At 30.0% G+C, this 21,187-nt stretch overlaps 1 protein-coding gene across 1 annotated transcript in view; it reads right to left on the reverse strand.

The window, feature by feature from the left end:
• The window catches only part of LOC131850598 (head-specific guanylate cyclase), an 84,678-nt gene that overhangs the window by 22,127 nt on the left and 41,364 nt on the right, over nucleotides 1-21,187 (reverse strand). The window contains exon 7 of the mRNA XM_059200893.1: nucleotides 11,889-12,067. Within this exon, the coding sequence (XP_059056876.1) occupies nucleotides 11,889-12,067 (179 nt within the window). The remainder of the gene's footprint in view (nucleotides 1-11,888; nucleotides 12,068-21,187) is intronic.

The raw sequence follows: 21,187 nt of genomic DNA on the forward strand, positions 1-21,187 counted from the left end.
CTCTATGTATATTATTATCTATATATCGTTATTATTAATTACATTAAGTAGAACTAATTATTTTCTTGTATTATTATTTTATTTATGCTTGTTATTATAACAACCACGAGTCATAACTTGTCTGTTTGTGTGTTGAGGTATTATGTAAAACCGATAGGAGTAATTGGGATGAAATTTTCAAAATATTCTGTGAAAAGCCGCTCGATATATACATATACAGCAAAGAAGGGGTAATTAATTATGTGAACAGTTTGATTTCAGTACCAATTATTTTATTTATTAATTTACTAGTAAAATAAGAGATGGTTCTACATAGAAGTTTTATTTATTGTTGTCATTAAATATTCTTATATATAAAATTCTCGTGTCACAGTTTTCGTTCCCATACTCCTCCGAAACGGCTTGACCGATTCTCATGAAATTTTGTGAGCGTATTGAGTAGGTCTGAGAATCGGCCAACATCTATTTTTCATCCCCCTAAATGTTAGGGGTAGTCCATCCCTAATTTTTTTTTATTTTAAAGCAAGACAACGTTTGTCGGGACAGCTAGTAATAAATAATATTATCAATAATACAAACGTAAAGATGAAAAGATGCATGAAAAGCGAAAAGTCACATGTGAAGTTATGGTCATTACTAATTTAGTATTCTATAATGATGATATGATAACAAAAAGATTTATCGATGTTAATAATACTGTTGTCAAAAAATAAATATATCAATCTATAATATATTATTTTTAGGCCCAAAACGCATTGTTTTCATGAAATTTTATTAAATTTGTAAATAAATTTAATACTATGTACGAACTGCGCGGTCTGCTTCTACGTTTGGAGATTAGATATTAATTATATTTTTATTTATAAAACAGTGTTATTAATTGGAATGCTAAAAAAGACCGACGATCTGATGATAATCTGTAACCAACACATATACATGAACCGCTACGGACACCACCTTATCATGCATTCCAGGACATAATGCCTCTTTTGTAATTTTAAAGCCTAATCTGCAATCTACAACCCAAATACAGCATGTATTTAGGTCGTAGGGTAGGTAGGGTGTAGATGATAGATGTGTTTATGTAAATTCGTAATATATAGTATTTATTATTGTGGCAGCTTAACGGTACCAGTGCTACCAGTGGAGCATAGGTGGTGCAGAGAATGTTCATACAATCTACTGAATTTAGCGAAATAATTTGAACATGAGGTTATTATAATCCCCGTTCAAGTAATACCACTGAATATTATAAATACAGGAGCGTAGAAATATATGAGTAATAAATTTCAAAATATGGTGTGTCGAGTATTTATTAAAATATACAAAACTAGCTGTTACCAGCACTTCACTTGCTTTTTTTGAGATAAAAAATAGCTATGTCTATTCTCGTGATACAGTCTATTTTTATATCAAATTTCATTGAACCTTTCAACTGTTAAGTCTTGAAATAAAAACTAACAGATAGACTGACATATATGCACATTTTCGGATTTATAATGTTGGTATGGAAGTATGGATAATATTATATTAAAAAAAATCACTTACATTGTTTTTTTAAGGAAACCCATTTGCAGATCATCTTCGTTTTATATTTGCTGTACTTATAAATATACATGGACAAAGGATCGCCTAGTGTTCACGGTACACGTTTTACAATTCTAATGCCACTTTCAGACAAACCTAATCCCACGGTAAACCTTTTCGGGCGACCAGCTCAATTCCTTAGTCAAACATAGTTAAGGGACAGACAAACAGTCGGTGTGACTATTTACATTCCCAACAAATCCACTGTAACGAGCTCATTTCGATCTTACTTTTATTTTCCATCCGAATTCGCTTTTACGATAATGCCTCTTAGCTGAATTAGCAATTTATACAGATATATATACTTACTAGTGGCGACCTGTGGGTTCACCGTCAATCTAATTTAAAAGAAATGGCGACCACTTTTGTCTCAACCCACACCAATGCATGATATCGCTCGTCATATTGCGCTTCACATTTTTCCTGAGTTTTCAAGTTTGGTAGCGTAAAGTTAACTAGGCTTCCTTAAGGAATAGGCTATTAAATTTAACAATACAAACAAACAAATCTTTCAACTCTATATACATACTAGTTTACCTGCGTAAATTCGTATGCGATATGCTCCTATTGAATAAGCGTGATGTTATATAGCCTAACGCCTTCCTTGATAAATGAGTTATCCAACACAATTTTTAAAACAGATTCAGTAAATCCAAAGATTATCCTCCTTTTATAATATTAGTATAAATTAGTAAGTATCAAAAATTATATATTTATTCACTACTATTGTGTTTGTTTTATTATTACTTTATTTCCATGACTAAAATAAAAAGATGACAAGGTAGACTACCAACTACCTGGTTGAGTAATGACAAGGACATGAACGAGTTGGGACTGTCAAATGATGATGCTTACCAGCAAAATGCATGGAGCCTCAAAAGTAGGAAAGCCGATCCCGGGTAACGGGAAGACGCGAGGGTGAAAGAAAAGATTTAAGCATACAATATCACCTATTCATTCAGCTCCTTGATCTATACCGGTCTAAAATCTCTTTTGAGTAATATATGTTTGCCGAAACATTTAAAAACATTTATTATTAACATATTGATAAATGGATGAATAAAAATATTTACCTGTATTTACATATTAATATAATACAATATTACCCTTAGAGGTACTCTATTTACGAGATAAATACTAATATTATTCCTGTTATAACTCGTTTAATAATATGTATTTTATGCGAAGTTTAAAAATAAATAAATCCATTTACGTCTGAAGTAACATTAAATATATTACTAGGTATTTTGAATCATACATACATTAATTAATCAGTCGCTTGCCAACCATAAAACCCAAAGCAAATTTAATCAAACCTACATATACGTCCAATATTTCGCCATGTATGACATAATAAACTAGAACATGAAATACGAAAATCACTTTTAAATTTTATTTGACAGTACTTCAAATATTTTCATTGCTAAATATTCGGAATATTTAAAATAGAAATGCTGCATAAAATATTTGCGTACATTAAACAAGTTAGTTATTAATCTCTGTCTATATATTTCAAGTATTGTGATTTTGTTTATTTTGTTTAATGAAATATATGTGGTTTACCTGTTTCATTGAGATTTTAAATATTTTCGTTGTTTAATGTTTAATAAACAACGAAAATATGATATATTGCGAAATTGTTGAGTATTTGTACGTAGCTTTTAACTTTGTTGTTTTATTAAAGTATTCTCTACTCACACTACCGATTTTAATTTTATATTTTATTATAAAGAATGTACCTTTACGTTTCATTTTATCCCACAAATATGATAACAATATTGTACTTTAATAAAAACTATAATATTGGGAGGAGTGTGTTGTGTCTCAATAACAAAACAAACAAAGTAACAATACAAACGTAATAAAATTGCGTCGCAGCATTTGTTCTATCACTATTCTGAGACTTTACGTTTCCTCTCTCCCAATAACAATAGTTTCAATCGAATTTTTAACGTAAGTATTTCCTCTCGGCTATATTCTGTTTACTCTATTATTACATTAAATAAATGAATTTTTTTCATTATTCTGAAAATTCTATATAATTATAAAATTTTATATAATCTTCGACTATTCATCTGAATGATCTAAAGATAAGTTCTTGTGTGAAACGATGATATTAGTTGCCGTATCCTATGTATAAAATTTTATCAATAAGGTATTGTAGATTAATTTATAGTCCTATAGCGTTTAGTATGGAGAAGGGCTCAAGGGACATGCAGCCTAACTCAGACCGTTTTAACATTTTCTGCTACTGTGTTAATCTGTCAAACGTTGGAATTATTGTCATAACATAAACAGAATTTACTAAGAATAATTATAAATCACACTCTTGTGATATTAACTGCACATTGTGTATAACTGGTCAACTGACTGACCACTATATAGTTTCATATGCTCTAAGTATATAATTATTCCGTACTTAATTTTGAGATTAGGCTTAATCAACTGCAAGATAAAGTATTTTCTACTTTGTCAGTACATCTGATTTTAAAATTATTGTTATTGAGAGTGATGAAGTATTTAGTTAAAAATAATTTAATAGTAATACAAAATAACGTTGTAATTACATATTAGTCAAAATAATTATAATTAGTTTAAATTGCAATCAGATATGTAGCACTGAAGTACTATTTATTTTTATAATCATTGCTTATTTTAGTAATAATTGCTGCAGTATTTTTAGTTCGCAAATCGTTGGATTCTTATATTTCTTCCCAACACCCACTGTCTAATTCAATTTGCATCGGCTTCTGTACGACGTGGCGCAATTTTTTTAACACGATATATTACATTTGCTGAGATATTTTTAGAGATAACCATCTAAAAATGTAATAAAAAGTCGACATTCATTTTTGAAATACGTCACAAAAGCGAGCCATGAATATTATTATCAATTTAATTGGGTTTCTTGGAAGATTTATTATGTTAACGTTGTCTCTGAAAATATCTAGAAACTTATTTTTTGTACAAAATTAAAGAATCGGTTATTTTTTTTTATTGATTACTTAAAGTAATGAATTAAGAATAATAATAATCTTTATTCATAAATATACAGTACAATTCAATACAGTTAGCCCCGGTTTTCAATATAGGTGAACCTGTGCCACGAAAGCCAGTTCTCTCTTACATACTGTAAACATTTTCGGTACATTTGTAGGTAGTAGTGTACATAAATTCAAAATCGATTATGCAATTTATATTTTTATACACGTATTATTAATATTATTTCAGATTAGTTAAATTCCATTCAAATTCGTTCATTAGTACATTTCAGTCTTGTTTAACTTGTTACCACTATTTTACCGTTTTTAATAAAAAAAAAATACAATCGATCGTTGACCGATAATATTTTATTAAATAGCTATTTTATGTATTTCTGATCATAAAACTCACGTATAATATAATCCAAGTATTATCTAATCTCTTTATATCTAATACTCTCATATGTATATAGAAATTTACTTATTTAATTATTTCACTCCCATGCACAAAATTACATGTTTATACATATTATATATATATATAATACCGGACTTAACACCTTGCGGCGTTATGTCAATTATGTGGGTGCTAATGAATGAATACTTACCTGTAATTATAACTGTATTAACTGTTTGTATCAAAATAAATAAAAGAAATGTAGGCAAAAAAACATTTAGATCGACGGCCTAATGTTATTTTTTAGTTTTCAATAAGTTGCTTTCATTGTAATGTTGTACAAACGACATAAAATGTGCCACTACAGAGTACAAAGCCTCTATGTCTCTTGAAACTCGTATGTTTGAAGCCCACTCTACCCGTAGCCAACAAAGAAAAGGGAGCCTACCCACTGTACGAATGTACACAAGATACGGGGTAATGTGTAACGCCCCGGGACTAACGTTGGTACCGTCAGTATAATACGAATATGAGAAAACTCACGCTTTATTGTATGATCTTTGTTCGTTTTTTAAATACTATTATAATATTTTATTCTTTTTGTTTTTTATTTTATGAAAAAAAAAAAACGTATAATTTCATTTTTCTTTGTGAACCACTGGGACTTTATTCCATAATAAATAGAATAAGAATGTTTTTGTCATTATATAGTTAAGTATAATAGTTTATGTAATATTATGTTATCTGTGGTTCCAAAATATAAACGTGTTGGCAATTAGGTGTAAGTTTATATTATACTAATTAAATATATAAATCGGTCGTACTGGCTTGTTTCAAATATTTTTTGAATGTATAAAACAAAGTAGAGAAACAGAAAGTTACTTTTATACATAATGCATAGGTTACGTTACATTTGATCTATTTTTTACAAATTAACAATCTGAAACCTAGTTTTATTCTTAATGCGTAGTATAAGCGTTATGAAGCCCTTTTTGTAAAATGTAAAATCGCAGTAAAACTCTTTTCGTTTTGTGTTTGTTTTAAACTAAATATAACTAACTATCAATACCATTTATAAAGTAAACACTGTTGATTAAACAAATATTTATATTGCAAACTATTTACATATTTGTATATATTTATTTTTGTATTTGTTTGTGGTGTAGGCTCTGGTCTAGTTGGATATTTGGTGTTTTTCAATGATTTAATAGTGTACTAATTACAAAAATCTAATCAATAAATAGAATCATATATAGAAACAATATATGATTATCTCCGTAGGTTAGGTTAGTTTTCAGATAACAGATACCCCATCCCATACACACTCGCTATTCTTCGACACAAATACAGTTTGTTATAATATTAAGGACATCTGTTTTGCAAAGATAGGTATACAATAGATATGCTTGTTTTAGATTCAATGTAAATGTGTGATGCGTGAGTGCTGCAGATATGGCTTATGTGCCAATGGTTTGTTTATTCTACATTGCCTATTTTTTTCTCTCGACGAAGATATGTTGTAATGGCGGCGATTTTGATACGTTTATAATCAATATGTCCATATTTTTTATTTCAATCGTTATGTGTAAGAGACTGATTTTAGCTATAATTAATTTACTGGTATATACCTCATGTATTCTACGATGTACCCCTCTTTTACCTAATGAGGCTATATCTTATATATAAAAACAGTGTTAGTTGCCATATTTCTCCCACATTTTGATGAAATTTGATATGTGGCTGAAGTAGGGTTGTTATCTATTTTTTATACCCCAAGTCATAGGGGTGGCCTACCCCGAAAAAATATTTTTTTGTATTATGGACAATTTTTTATTTATTTATAATGTTACATTGAAAATTTTCACCCGTCTTTTATTTTTAATAGCGATATTCTACAAATATTATAAATGCTAAAGTAACTCAGTCTGTCTGTTTGTCTCGCTTTCACGCCAAAAAGAACGTAGACGCTGAGAAAGGCTACTTTTTAATGCGAAAAAGTATTGAAAGGGGAAAAGGCTATATGAGGATATCGTAATTTTTAAAGTCAGATCAATGAAATAGTTTTTCATTATTAATGTAACGTTATTATGTATATTACAATAAAATTTAACGAGAAAATATTATAATGATGTGATTTTACTACTATATCGTCCGTTAGTATAAACGTGTTGGCAACGTAGTATTAGCAAATGTAAGTAATATTACTCTTTATAATATTTTGAACTTGATAAATTCTAAACTCGTATATAATATCTTTAGGTATAAACCAGGTTATGTACTACTACTAGTATTGTTAGTGAGGGATAAAGTTGATGAACAAAAATAAAATAATATTCGTATTAAAAATATATTCATCTAATATTTTTGGCATTATAAGTTTCTTCCAAATTCTGACATGGGGTGTTATGTACCTACTACACATTAAAAGATAATTTTTGATATGTATGAAATGTATTTATACATTAAAATATAATTTTTGAAAGTAGAGAATGAAAGAAATGTATGTTACATTTATTTTTGAAACATGAAATGTATGAAAGAAATGTATGTATGTACCTACATTACGTTACATTACATTAAAATATAATGAAAAAATGTATGTACCTACATAAAAAGTTTTTTTACAAATTAATGTATGAAAAAAAATCTAATGCATTTTTGAAAGTATGAAAATGAAAGAAATGTATGTATGTACCTACATTAGAAGATAATTTTTGACATGTTTGTATGAAAGAAATGTATGTACCTACATTAAAATATAATTGAAATGTATGAGATGTATGAAAAAACTACATAAAAAGTTCATTTTTGAAATGTATGAAATGTATGAAAGAAATGTATGTACCTACATTAAAAGATAATTTTTGACATGTATGAAATGTATGAAAGAAATGTATGTACCTACATTAAAATATAAATATATGCACCGTGCAATAACAATACGTTAAACATCATACCACAGAGTCATAAAGTTAAAAACAAACTGCTATGATATATTAATGAGAAAGGAAAATCAACTTTATGGTATTCGAGTTAGGGTCGAGTTCTCTCTTTTTTTTAAATACTATTTTAATATTAACAGTTGCCAGTATTCGAAGACAGCTACGATTCGTACTCGATATTTTAAATTATTATGTAATCGATTTTTTACAAATGTAAATATATATTATATTCCGTTCTTTGAAACGGAACACTGCTATAATACAAAATAATGAAAATTTACTGTTCACAACGACTCATTAAAAGCATCATCGAATAATGCGCTGTAATAAAATCCTGTTATCGATTATTCAAAAAAATCGATAATACAAGTATTTATTTTTAATATGGCAACACTTCATACATAAGTATTATTGGAAATAGTATTACTTGCTTGTTCGGCTATTTTTAATTTACTTAAAAATTTTTTATATGTTTAATTTACAATAAATATAAAAAAGACATTTAATTAGGCCGATACAAATGACGACAATGCCATCTATGAAAGCATTTTGAAAACATTGAGCCCCATATTAGCATTGATTAAAGTGTAATTAATGGAAAATAACAAAATCAGTAAATATATGAAAAATCATTATTTCATTTTAACATGTATATATAACTTTTTAAAAATATATGAAAACACAGTTTTTTAAAACGTTTGCAAAAATATATGATACCAATCACGCCATCTATATGCAACTTTTAGCAATAATAATGGCTACTTCCTCATTGAGTGCCACTGGTATTAGTAACTCTCTATAGGTCTGATACATTTAATTTGACAAAGATGCGTAGACTATATTAAAATGTTTTTTTTACATATATTACAATTGTTATTTTATATTGTTATCACTTTACACTATTACTGTTTGTATCTACATTATAAGTGTTTACCACGTTTAACCTATGGGTAGACGAGAAAATAAAAGATGGCGTTAGAGTAGAATAGTAAAAAAACATAATTACTAATACATATACAATGACAATATCAATACTTCATCTACCATAATAGTCATAACAGTTTTTTCAATACCTTATATGTAAAATTCTCGTGTCAGATTTTTAGTTATACTCCTCCGAAATGGCTTGACCTATTTTTATGAAATTTTATATGCATATTCATTGTCTGAGGATCGGCTACTATCGGCTATCTTACCCCTAAGTGATAAGGGTTGACAACCCCTAACATTTTTTTTTATTTTTAGTATTTTTTTTATAATACATCATTAAAAAATACATACTACTCTAAATATTTCGCCCTTCTATCTCCAACTCCTATTTTTAATAAAGATTATAATTTATATGGCAAAGCAAAGTTCTGGTCAGCTAGTATTTTATAGAAAAAAATAATTTAATTAAGAATCTCATACTTTTGGTACACGTTTGAAAATTACAAGCCGACAATTTGCTTTTGCAATCTGTACAGAACTAATAGTTTACTAGAAGGTTACTCACAATACATACCTACACGTGGTAAAGGTAGCTATTAGGAGAATGATTGAATTAGGTCAAATACAACAAGAAGTATGCATTTTAAGCTTAACAAAGTGATGATTTGTATATTTAATAATAATATGAATAAATGCTGTCTGTGCATGGAAAATATATGAGTCAAGTTAATAAAACCCAAAATAGTGAATGTTTTTGTGTTTATCTGTGCGTTTATACGTGCTAATCGTAAAACTGTCTAACCGATTCGGTGCAGTTTTTAATGTAACCTATACTTAAAATTTCTGAATGTTTTCTTTTAGTTGATATATAAAGAAATGTCATTGACTATAGTTATTTCAAATACCACAACCGCCTGTACAAAGTCGCAGGCTCAGCTAGTAGGTACATACATATAGGAGAGAGCGAGATAAGCAAACTAGTAGATTTTAATTGTATAATAGACTAACCATATCTCCGACTACATCCCTATGGCAAGATATAATTGATTGATCGGAATCAACAATGGTATGATCTATACCTATTCAAATACATGCGTGTAAATAAGGGAGATCAATGATGATTACGATATGAGAGCAAAAGATGACACCGATGTAGTTGCAAATTCTTTGCTGACTTGTGTCATATCAAACCAAAATCATTTATTCTTGTAGGACATTTTAGCCGCTTATGAACCTCATTTTTTTTTTGTATTAATATTTTTTCTATAAAACGACGTAGTTATTATAAAAAACCACGAAAAGAAAAAAGACATATAAAACAGTTTGTAACACTACCTAAATGTTCATTATAATTTATTCTTACTGCAATTTAACTGCTATATTAATCTCGCTATATAGCATGCTACAGACAGAAAAAAGTAAGACTAAGGTATCCCAAGCAGCATCCTTTTTATAGGTAAAGTACAAATAATAATTACACCGAAATGAACAAAAAACAAACAAACTTTCATATTTTCAATGTTACCAGCATTAAGAATTTATAAAAAAAACTGTAATATCTAATACAATAAATTTCACTGTGAGCTTTTGTACATAATTTATGAATCTTATTCTGTTTTTCTTTAATTTACGAGTACAACCTAAAAGTTAATGAAAAACAGGCCGAAATTATTCCGTGAAAAAATACAATATAACTAGAAGTGATTTAAATTTTTATGAGCTGGTACCTATTATAGTTGTTATTGTATTACATTAATACGAAATAGAACAACGGAGGAAGCAATATCGATATATAGTTTAAAAGAATGTATAATGTGTATCATAAATTCACTTTATATATATTAGAACTTTATTGGTAATACATTCCACCTCAAACTTGTAATGAATGGTTATTGTTTAAGACTGTTTGAATCAAATAAATGTACATACAACAAAATAAGCAAAAATTACCTAAAAATTACTTACTGAATTTACAGATAGGAATATAGGTATACTGAAAATGATGACATGTCAGTCGAACCTAACTTTTTAATTTGTTTATTGAAAAAAAAAACAATAATGAAAATGAGGTTATTAAAAAAGCATTTCTAATAAAATTTAATATTCTAATTCCTTTGAAGAGTTACATTCTAAGGATTTAGGCTGTACTAGATACTGACATAACTATTAATTATTTAATTCAATTTTTTTTCTAATAATTGTAATGGCAAATAAGCTGAAAGCTCATGCGATGGTAAGCAGTCACCCTCGTCTACATATATGAACAGCACAACGGCCATCATGTCATCAGATGACACCATTAGATACCACTCATGCGTTGTCATTCCATCAAAGTTAGATGACACATTTATTAACCTTTAATTTTAACAATGTATTTTTTCTGTGGCAATGATATACCTACGTGTAAGAAATAGTAACCTTAAATGTTAGGTAACGATTACCAAAGTAGAACGCCGAGAAGAAGATTAATTCAGTGACTTTATTGTTGTTAAGTCCGGGATAATAAACTTGAAGTTGAAACCACTTCGCTTAATAGCACTCGAGATACTTTGAGAAGAGGACAGATAAGAGATTATCACAGATTATGTTATTTTTATACAGGAATAACATTTTCTTCGACAAACAAAAGTTGTATGTTATGTACATTATGAGTTCTAAACTATTATGAACTATGAAATATTACCACTTAATTAACAACTCGTCGTTATAACTAAAATAATGTACCTAAGTTCAAAAGACAGCCCAATAAATTAAAATAATAAAACTAAAATTAGAGTAAAATATAGTAAACTTTATTGCAAGTAAGTAATATTAAAGGGTACAACTCAGTAAAAAAAAATTAAGACAGTAAGAGTCAATTTTGGTCACAACTCAGCATAGCGTTCCAATGTTTATATTAATTTATGATAATTATTAAAAATTATGACAAATAATAATAATTTATATATATTTTGTATGTCGCCGTGTTCTATACATATATTACGTATTCATTCTATGTCTTTCGAGAAGAAAAAACAAAAATCCTGAAAAAATGCTACTTAATGCACCTACCTCGGCCGGTGATGCAGAGCCTGGTATCTTCAAGCAGAACATGAAGGGGGTGTTAACACGCTTCATAATATCACGAAAGTTAAGTGGCACGCCTCTGGGGCGTAGTAGTCTGAAGTAAGTGCCGAGTGACGATCCATGTGTTGCTAGAAATGTCCCGAATAGGCGCATAAAACCACCACCTGTGGACAAAATTGAAATATATGCAAAATATTCTCAACCTACAGAACATGCGGTTTTGTTATATATAACTAGCTACTCGCCACGGCTTCGCATGGGTGTCCTATCTATTAAACAAAACTGAGTTTTTAAATTAAGTATACATAGGGACGGACAGACAGCGACAGCAACTTTATTTTATACTATGTAGTGATTATCGAAATGGTAAACAAGCGAATTACCCACTTAATAGTAAGTGGTAAAGTCGCCTATGTACATGAATAGCACCATGCGTTGCCATTTTCCGCTGGATACGAATAGGATGGCATGCTTCCATACCATGTCATATACTTGCCTTATTCTACTGCCTTATATCACACTTCTGCAGCTGCTAACTGCTTTTAGGCGGAAATAAACTAGACATAGCTACCCCACACATACTTTTTTGTACAAATTCTACTTCGGTAATAAAATATAAAATATATATTTGCGACATATTAAAAGAAAATTATAAAGTAACTATCATTAACAAAATTGACGCTACTGATTATTTCTAGACAAATATAATGTGATTCTTTTGAGTTGGAGATAACGTAAAAATATCTAATGATTATTTATATTGTTTACCGGGTCTTAATATGAGTAATTTTATAGTAAATTAAGGTATTTATCACTTTCCACGTCTCGGCTAGGTTGCACTAGCCGTGGTCACGAGCCGAAAGTCAGCTTGTGACCACGTATCTCTTTCCGATAAATACCTTTATTTACCTTTTTACCAGTTAACTTATGTGTAATAAAGACGCAAGTTTAAAAATATCTAATGCTACTGATGTATCAAAAAAAGTGCATAAATATATAAATGTATCTGCGTTTAGAAATAGATGAATGATTTACCTTAGAATACTCGTATATACCATACGATCTTATCTGTTATGTAGATCTTTATTTTAACCTTAACAACATCAATTCAAACCTTGTAATAAAAATAACTTTAAAATGAATTAGATAATTCTATAAAATACAGGAAGAGGTAGTACCTTTGCTAGGAATGGTACCTTTGCTAGGAATGGGATATATATCACAGAAATAGCTAAGTATTGCTAAGTAATACGAATGTCTTTATAATCAAGAATAAGAGGTACCATATAGGTTATAATATATTTTGTAATACCACTGGTGCTATTTGTAATAGTAGAATCGATAGCACTTTCCATTTGGCAGTTTATAGTTTGATTGCCATTCCGTTACCGTTACAAAAGCAGGACGCATCAGATGAAGATGGCAAAGCCGGCCTATCAAACCTGAAGCTTTGAAATCGATGCATTCATTTGGGAGCTATGTTACCGGATCAGACAGTTTGATAAACATACAAAGGCCTTTAGAAGACCCTTGCTTTTGAATAGGAAAAGTTAAGTTAAAGTTACAAAGAGATAATGAGGTCATCAGAAAAATGGAAGTACTGTTTTTTTCCTTTCCTTGATGTCTGATAAAATAAGATAATAGAATCATGTTTAATTTATAACATTTAATGAACGGTATAACTCTATGTTTCTCAATTAATATGACGGTTTGGTGGCCCAGCGGTTTACTTACGATGGTCGCGGGTTCAATTCCCCGCACGGCACATACATTTGTATTCATGAGTATGAATGTTTGTATCGGTCTGGTTATTTTATAATTTGTATGTATAGGAAAAAATCTATGTATTTGTATCAGTTATCTAGTAGAAAGTAAAGTAAAACATAGGGGTGTTTTAGTTAACTAAAGCTTATGCTTTAGTTAACTTGGGTATAAATGGCGTTGCGTGCATCGTTCTGATATTATTCATTATTTATTTATTTAAAAATATTAATTAGTTTCAATGCGTATATATCCAGCATTATTCAATACCTTCTGCAATAACTATTTGTTTCGTAAATTAATTAATTGTAGAGTAATAAAACTTGATATGAAAAGATACAACGATCTTAATTGATTGATGATTGTTGTTGTTACAGATTTCAAATTAAAGTAAACAAGTAAAATTCGAAACGTCTATAGAGCAAAGCTAAATACTTAATATAACAATCACTCCCAAGAAATTTAGATTTTCATTAGCTTATAACGAAATTAGAGTCTGTTTTTTCTTTTTTTTCATGTGATTAGAATTGCAAAGGACAATTACCGTCCATCTGATGGACTATGGACAGAACTATGGATGCCTATGACAACAGGGGTGTCACTTCCGCATTGCCTACCCTTAATTAACTATTTATATTAGTTGTCTAGTACCCACAACACGAGTCCTGCTTAGCTCGGCACTAGATGGCGCTGTGTTAATTGTCCTTGAAATAAAAAGAACATCGTACAATGCAAGCTGGCACTTGAGCTTTGTCTCACGCTCACTTATGGCGGCTGCAATAAGTTTGAGAGAGAGATAGAGATATGTACTCAAGCAAATGAGTTTATACTTAGCCCACCTCAGTATTTACATCATAGAAACACTTTCGCAATAGTATAGAAAACGTTGTCAAGTATGACGCTAATAAACAGGGAGGGTGTACGTTAGGTCTAACGTTGAATCTCTAGTGACTCACCCTTGTCACGGCTGTCAAGGAACTTTACTCAATCAGCATTTCCGTCAAAATTGAGTTAATTTTGATTGGCATATTATAAGCAAAGCCACGTTTACTTTGTTAGAAAGTTTTGATTAGATTTTATCGTGTGGAAATAGAAATTTTAGTATCTAATCGTTATTAACACGTACGTGTTAAACTATTATTAAAATAATCTAAAATATTCATATAATCTATATATAAATACGAACATACGTTCAATGTAGGGACTGGTCTGCTCTTATCACTACGACTGATTTAATCTTATTGTATATTTATATTTGACCCAAAAAATTAGTGCTGGTTACTAGTTTGTATTCACACGTTTCGACTTGTAAATGTAAACTTACAAGGATTATTTAAAAGAGGAATACACAAGATTTCTTGCTCGTTCCTCTTGTGATGAGACAGCTTTCCGAAGGAACGGTAGATAAAAAAAATTGTTATGACTATTTAAAAGTGCTTAAATTAAGTTTATTTGAATAAGTTATTTTCTATTCTAATCTATTCTATTCTATATTATAAATCCATTCTAATATTATAAAGATTACGAGTGTTTGTTTGGCTTAACGACATATTATTAGGGACGCATCGCATCAGTATCTTGGCCGTCAAATATTTATGTTACATATGTGCGTGGTGCTTACCATCAAGTGAGCCGTATGCTTATTTTCTATTCCAGTTACAACAAAATAAATAAGGCGTGAAGTCTGATTACTTAGGCTCTAAAAATAAATTAAAATAAATTATAGAAAATTTCTAAAAATAAAGAATTTAATAAATTTATTTATTTATTTAATTTTAATGCACAAAAACAATGTATACACATGATTGACTAAATACCTTGCGGCGTCAACCATGCGTTGTGCAGATTGTTTCTTCGGTCCATCTAATTGTGAGTAGGTTGCCATTTACTACATCACTTATATATAAAACATATATTAATATCAAAATGATTAATTAGTTTAAGTTGCAAAGAGCATATGCAATGGATATCTGTTAGTAATAAAAATGAGATACTGGAAGTATGAAAGTTCGAAAAGAGTTCGAACTTTCGTGCGCATCGCAATTTTTTTCTCGCGGGTTTTTATCGCTTTTGCGAAGTCATAAACATATACAAACTTATATATGAATGAGCATTGATCATGTGCGATCTTTTTTCCTTATGGCCTTATATACATTTTATTTTGTTGCGAAAAAAATACGTACTTAATAATAATTCACATTGCGAAAACAAAACATAGAAATTAGAGTTTAAGTACCGAATTCGGTTCTTGTTGAGAGATTGTACTTAACATTAACTGGAAGCAATATGTATGAATATATCTACATACATACATATGGAATTTATTTCACAATACAATTCCATTTCTCAACATCAAAGATTATACATCCTTCCACAAAGCAATTTTCGTATATTTTGCTGAATAAAACAGTATACTGTTTGCGTTAGAGCTTTTCTGGATTAGGTATTTAATCGTAAATGTAATCTAATTGGTTTTACATTACAATTCACAGAGATAAAAAAAAATAAAACCCATTCTTTTATATCACAAAAGGTATATGTGAGAGGGTATAAAAACATAATACAATTGTTTTATCAAAAGATTTGTGAACTGAAAGGGTTCTGAGCCCTACAAAATTGTATTGGATATTACATTGTCCATATTTCAACATCAATATCTACTTAATTCAAGGTCCAGCAATAATAAACCACATTCGGGCGATGTACACTTGTAAATGTTTTTCCGACCTCGAAAACCCTTGATCCCAATCCAATCTTAAAAGCATTTTGATAGCATATCGATTCACTGTACGAGAATATAAATAATGCATTACCTAGGAATACTATAGCAGCTCAGTTATTCAACTCTTATTTTTATTTATCCTCTATTCAGGTGCTATCATCAAACGTAGGGGTTTGCTTCGGAAATTTAATACAGTGTATATACTCATAAAAGGATTATGTTACTTAAGCTACATATAAATAGTATATATAGCATAATTGAATATTTATTTTCATCCTCTAAATTCTATTATTATTATGCAAAAGTGTATCATTAAATGTCTGAACGGACCATAGTGAAAATTGCCTTGTAGAAGATCGCAATAGATATAAATAAATAAATAACACTGGACAATTAACACAGCGCCATCTAGTCCCACGGTAAGCAGAGCCTGTGTTAGGGGTACTAGATAACTGATAGAAATATTTATAATACTTTTATTTAATTTACATAATACACATATATACATACACACCCAGACCGATACAATCAATCATACTTATGAATACAAATGTTGCGAAGAATCGAATCTGCGATCATCGGAAGTACGGTAGTGTGCTAAATCGCTAGATCATCGAGAACCTCATAGGCTATATATTATCTAAATAAGCATTTTGTATGAATACAATTATAAAGAAATGCAAAAGGTCTATTAAATTAATTCATCATTACGAATTTATATCGACTCTCTTCAATATCGAAGGGTTTCACGATAAACGATGCTTTTCGATAATCTTTAGAAAGAAAAGCCTGCGGAAATGAAGGTAAAAACCGTTTTCTCTTTTCCTATAATCACCTGTAGACATTATCGTAAATTCTATGATCATTAACACGCTACCGTCAAAAAAGAGGAATCATTAAAGATATCGGTCGGTTGAGGAAAACTGGGCTAGCGTGATCCGATGGTTGTATTCAGGCATAGATAATGAAAGTTTTATATACATATATAATATCAGTAAAATTATTTTAAAGACGAATAAATTAAATAAATTATATCTTACTAGCTTTTGCCCGCGGCTTCGCTCGCGTTAATTTATCCTTTCAGGGGTGGAATTTATCAAAATCCTTTCTTAGGGGATGGCTACGTCATAACATCTACCTGCATGCCAAATTTTAGCCCGATCCGTCCAGTGGTTTGGGCTGTACGTTGATAGATCACTATGTCAGTCAGTAACCTTTGAGTTATATATATTTAGATATAAATTTGCAACTGTCACATATGACAATTGTCTATATTTATAAAATCGTTTGTCCTTAGTGATTATCAACTTATAACCAAAAACTTTGTTTTGTATGACATTGTATCTACATGGTAGATAAAAAACAAATTGTTATGACTATTCAAAAGTACTTAAATTAAGTTTATTTGAATAAATGATTTTCTATTCTATTTAATATCAATCTGGTTGATGGTAAATTCAAAGATAGTATAATCAATGGTGATTCTTCCCACTTTTCCATTAACTAATACTAATATTATACCATCATGGATATTATTTAATTAATTAATTAATAAAACACGTTTTTGATGATCACGGTACTCAACAGGCGTTGCCATTACAAAGTGCATCTTAACTTTTTAACTTTGACGGCCTCGGTTGTCTATCCGTTTAGCACACCGTCTTACTTCCGATGATCGCAGATTCGATTCTTCGCACGGTACAAACATGTGTATTCCTAAGTATGATTGATTTTATCGGTCTGGGTGTTTTCTATGTGTATTATGGAAATTATAAAAAGTATTATAAGTATTTCTACCTGTTGTCTAGTTATCCATAATATACGCTCTGTCTAGCTTGGGGCTAGATGGCGCTGTGTGAATTATCCAGGTTTATATTACTATTATTATAACTTTATATGTACGTATATTTCTAAAAACATTTTAATCCCCTCAATATGAAGGTATTTCTATTCTCAAACAAGTCCATCTGTAGTGCTTTTAGGTCAGCAGGAAATAGCATTAAGATGTATTTGGATATGGACATCTATTTATTCGAGGAAATTGATCTCTCACAAATCTTATTATGTATATTCTTACGGCCGATTCCAGTCAACTGAATACATGTATTTGTCATTTATTTTACTACAATATCGAAATAGGAGTATATTTTCGATATTCAAAGAACGATTGCTTTTTTAAATGCAATGCAAATTTGTTGTCTAATTGAAATAGAAATAATCTTTATTCAAATAAACTCATTACAAGCACTTTTGAATAGTCATATTTTGATTCTACCACTCATTCGGAATGCAGATTCATCACAAGAAGAATGAGCAAGAAACTTGTGTTTTGCTCTTTTTAATAGATGTTTTTTTTATTTAAAGAACTACAGTATAACAAGTAAGAGGTATGCGATAATCAACATAGAAATCGCTACGCACTCATTATTAGTGTAATCAGATAATATTGTCAGTGCTATGGATTTAAAGTTTTTCTATAAAAACATTATTATCGTTAACGAATTTTTCAATTTTATAGTAAGCTTTTTGCAAAGGAACTGTTTTATTTGACATTTAAATCTTTGAATATATATAAAAGCATTATAAAATGGAGATTAATCCATCATGTATTTGATTTTGTTATATTTGTAATGGTCTGGTGATGGTTAGTATTAAAGAAAACGTATGGATATATGAAAAAAATCGTTAAAAGACGAGATGTAAATAATAATAGATTGATATAACATAGGGGACAAAAATCACCTGATGGTAAGTGATTACCGCCGCCCATGAGCACCCGCAATACCAGGAGAAAACTGAACATCACTGGATATATCAACGCCAAGGACCTCGAGATTTGGCTTCACATCAAGGAAAGTGTGGAGATACGATAAATGGATTCTTTTTAGCGGTTAACGCGCAAACTTGTGTCTTCTTGGGGTTGAATTGAACACAATTTTTCAGACCACAAACCGAAACTTGATGTAGTGAAGTTTCGATTTCGGACACAAGTTTGTTCCGGTACTCTATAACTTTTGCCTGCGACATATTAGCATGGCCGCTGTACAAGGCATCTCCGGTACTGTCATCCGCATAGCAATGAATGTTGTTGATTTGTAACATGTCATTGATATGCAGAAGGAACAGAGTCGGAGACAGCACACAGCCTTGTGGAACACCAGCATTCACAGAGTTGGGTCGGAGCAAGCACCATCGACAACGATCTTTCCGATCAGCGAGAAAGCTGGCGACCCATTTGCATAACTTCGCAGGCAACCCGAAGGATGGTAGCTTTGAAAGAAGAGCTTTGTGCCAAACCCGATCAAAGGCCTTCGCAATATCCAGACTAACAGATAGGGCCTCTCCCTTACTCTCATAATATATAGATAGATATAGTTTTGTAAAAGAAATATTTACTAGTATTTTTTCCATTATACCATTAGTCTGTCCATCGTGAGTCTGCACTCACGATGGCCAGTCTAATATATAAAATTCTCTTATCACAGTGTTTCTAACAAAACTCCTAAGATACGGCTTGAACGAAGCTTATAAAATTCTGTGTGCATATTCAATAGGTCTGAAAACTATTTTTACTAAGTGATGAGGGTCATCCACTCCAAAAATATGTTTTTTTATTTTTTGGTAATTTTTTTTATTTGTAATTATGATACAGCATTTAAAAATACATACTCTAAATATTATTATACAGCTCTAAATTGTCGCCTTTATACCATCAACCCTTATTTTTGAATAGCGATACTAATTTATATGGCAAGATAACGTTCGCCGGCTTCGCTAGTATTATATAAAATCAGTAGTATCTAAATCTCACGGTTGATTTATGATATTAGTAGGTGCTTCTATAATTCGAGAATGATCTGTATTGTTTGTAATTATTGTCTGTATTTAGAACAATACATGATGTATAATTGTTTACATTAATTTATCACTGTGTAATCTGAATACCCCATTCAGAGTTGATATTGATTTATCCACGGCGAAACCGTACTTGTTTCGAATATCCTACTTAATGGTCTTTAGTTTAGTTGCTTTGAATAACTTTGTTGTAATTCTGTATTCGGATTGAATATCTCAGTTGTATCTTAGAGGAAGTTTAAAATCGCTATACCAGTTATAGTAAAAATGGACTCAGTCGTTGTTAAATCTTTTTTGATTATCGAAAATATTAAATAACAGCTCGATAAACTCGATTACTATGTCAATTGTTCAGGCTAATTAGTATTCAATCTTCTTTGGTTTATTTCTGGAAGTTTCAGACTGAGAAGTCCCACTTATACTTCATTTACTCCTGTTACAAAATAGATATGTAATGTTTTATGCATTTCAGTTTATATATATAAACAAATAAATATAACACAAGCTCTGCTTAGCTTGTGACTAGATGGCGCTGTGTGAATTGTCCTAAGTTATTGTTATTACTAAAGAGTGTTGGTAAAAAAAGAACTTATTTCCATTTAATGAAGATATAAAACAATTTATTTTCTTATCTAAGTGAACGTCTCGAAGTACATTATACAAAAGAGCTCTGAATCTCACTATAAATAAACTTTATTCGCAAAAAAAGCCCTTTTTATTTTATGTTACAAACGTTTTTGTTCCATTATTAGTTTCAGCGTCTATTATCTATCTCCAATTGGTTTATTGGAACTTTCAGGAGATATTTAATGTATTTTTTCATGTAGGAATTTTCATCACGACATTATACTGCTTTTAGTACAACGAGCTATTTTTATCTACATCCAAAGTATCTTCATTTATTTAAAAAAATATAAAGAAACCTTTAAGTCTGTTCAACGGATAT

Source organism: Achroia grisella, unplaced genomic scaffold (assembly GCF_030625045.1).
Source record: "Achroia grisella isolate CSIRO2021 unplaced genomic scaffold, CSIRO_AGI_Agris_v1 utg777, whole genome shotgun sequence".
NCBI classification, from domain to species: Eukaryota; Metazoa; Arthropoda; class Insecta; order Lepidoptera; family Pyralidae; genus Achroia; species Achroia grisella.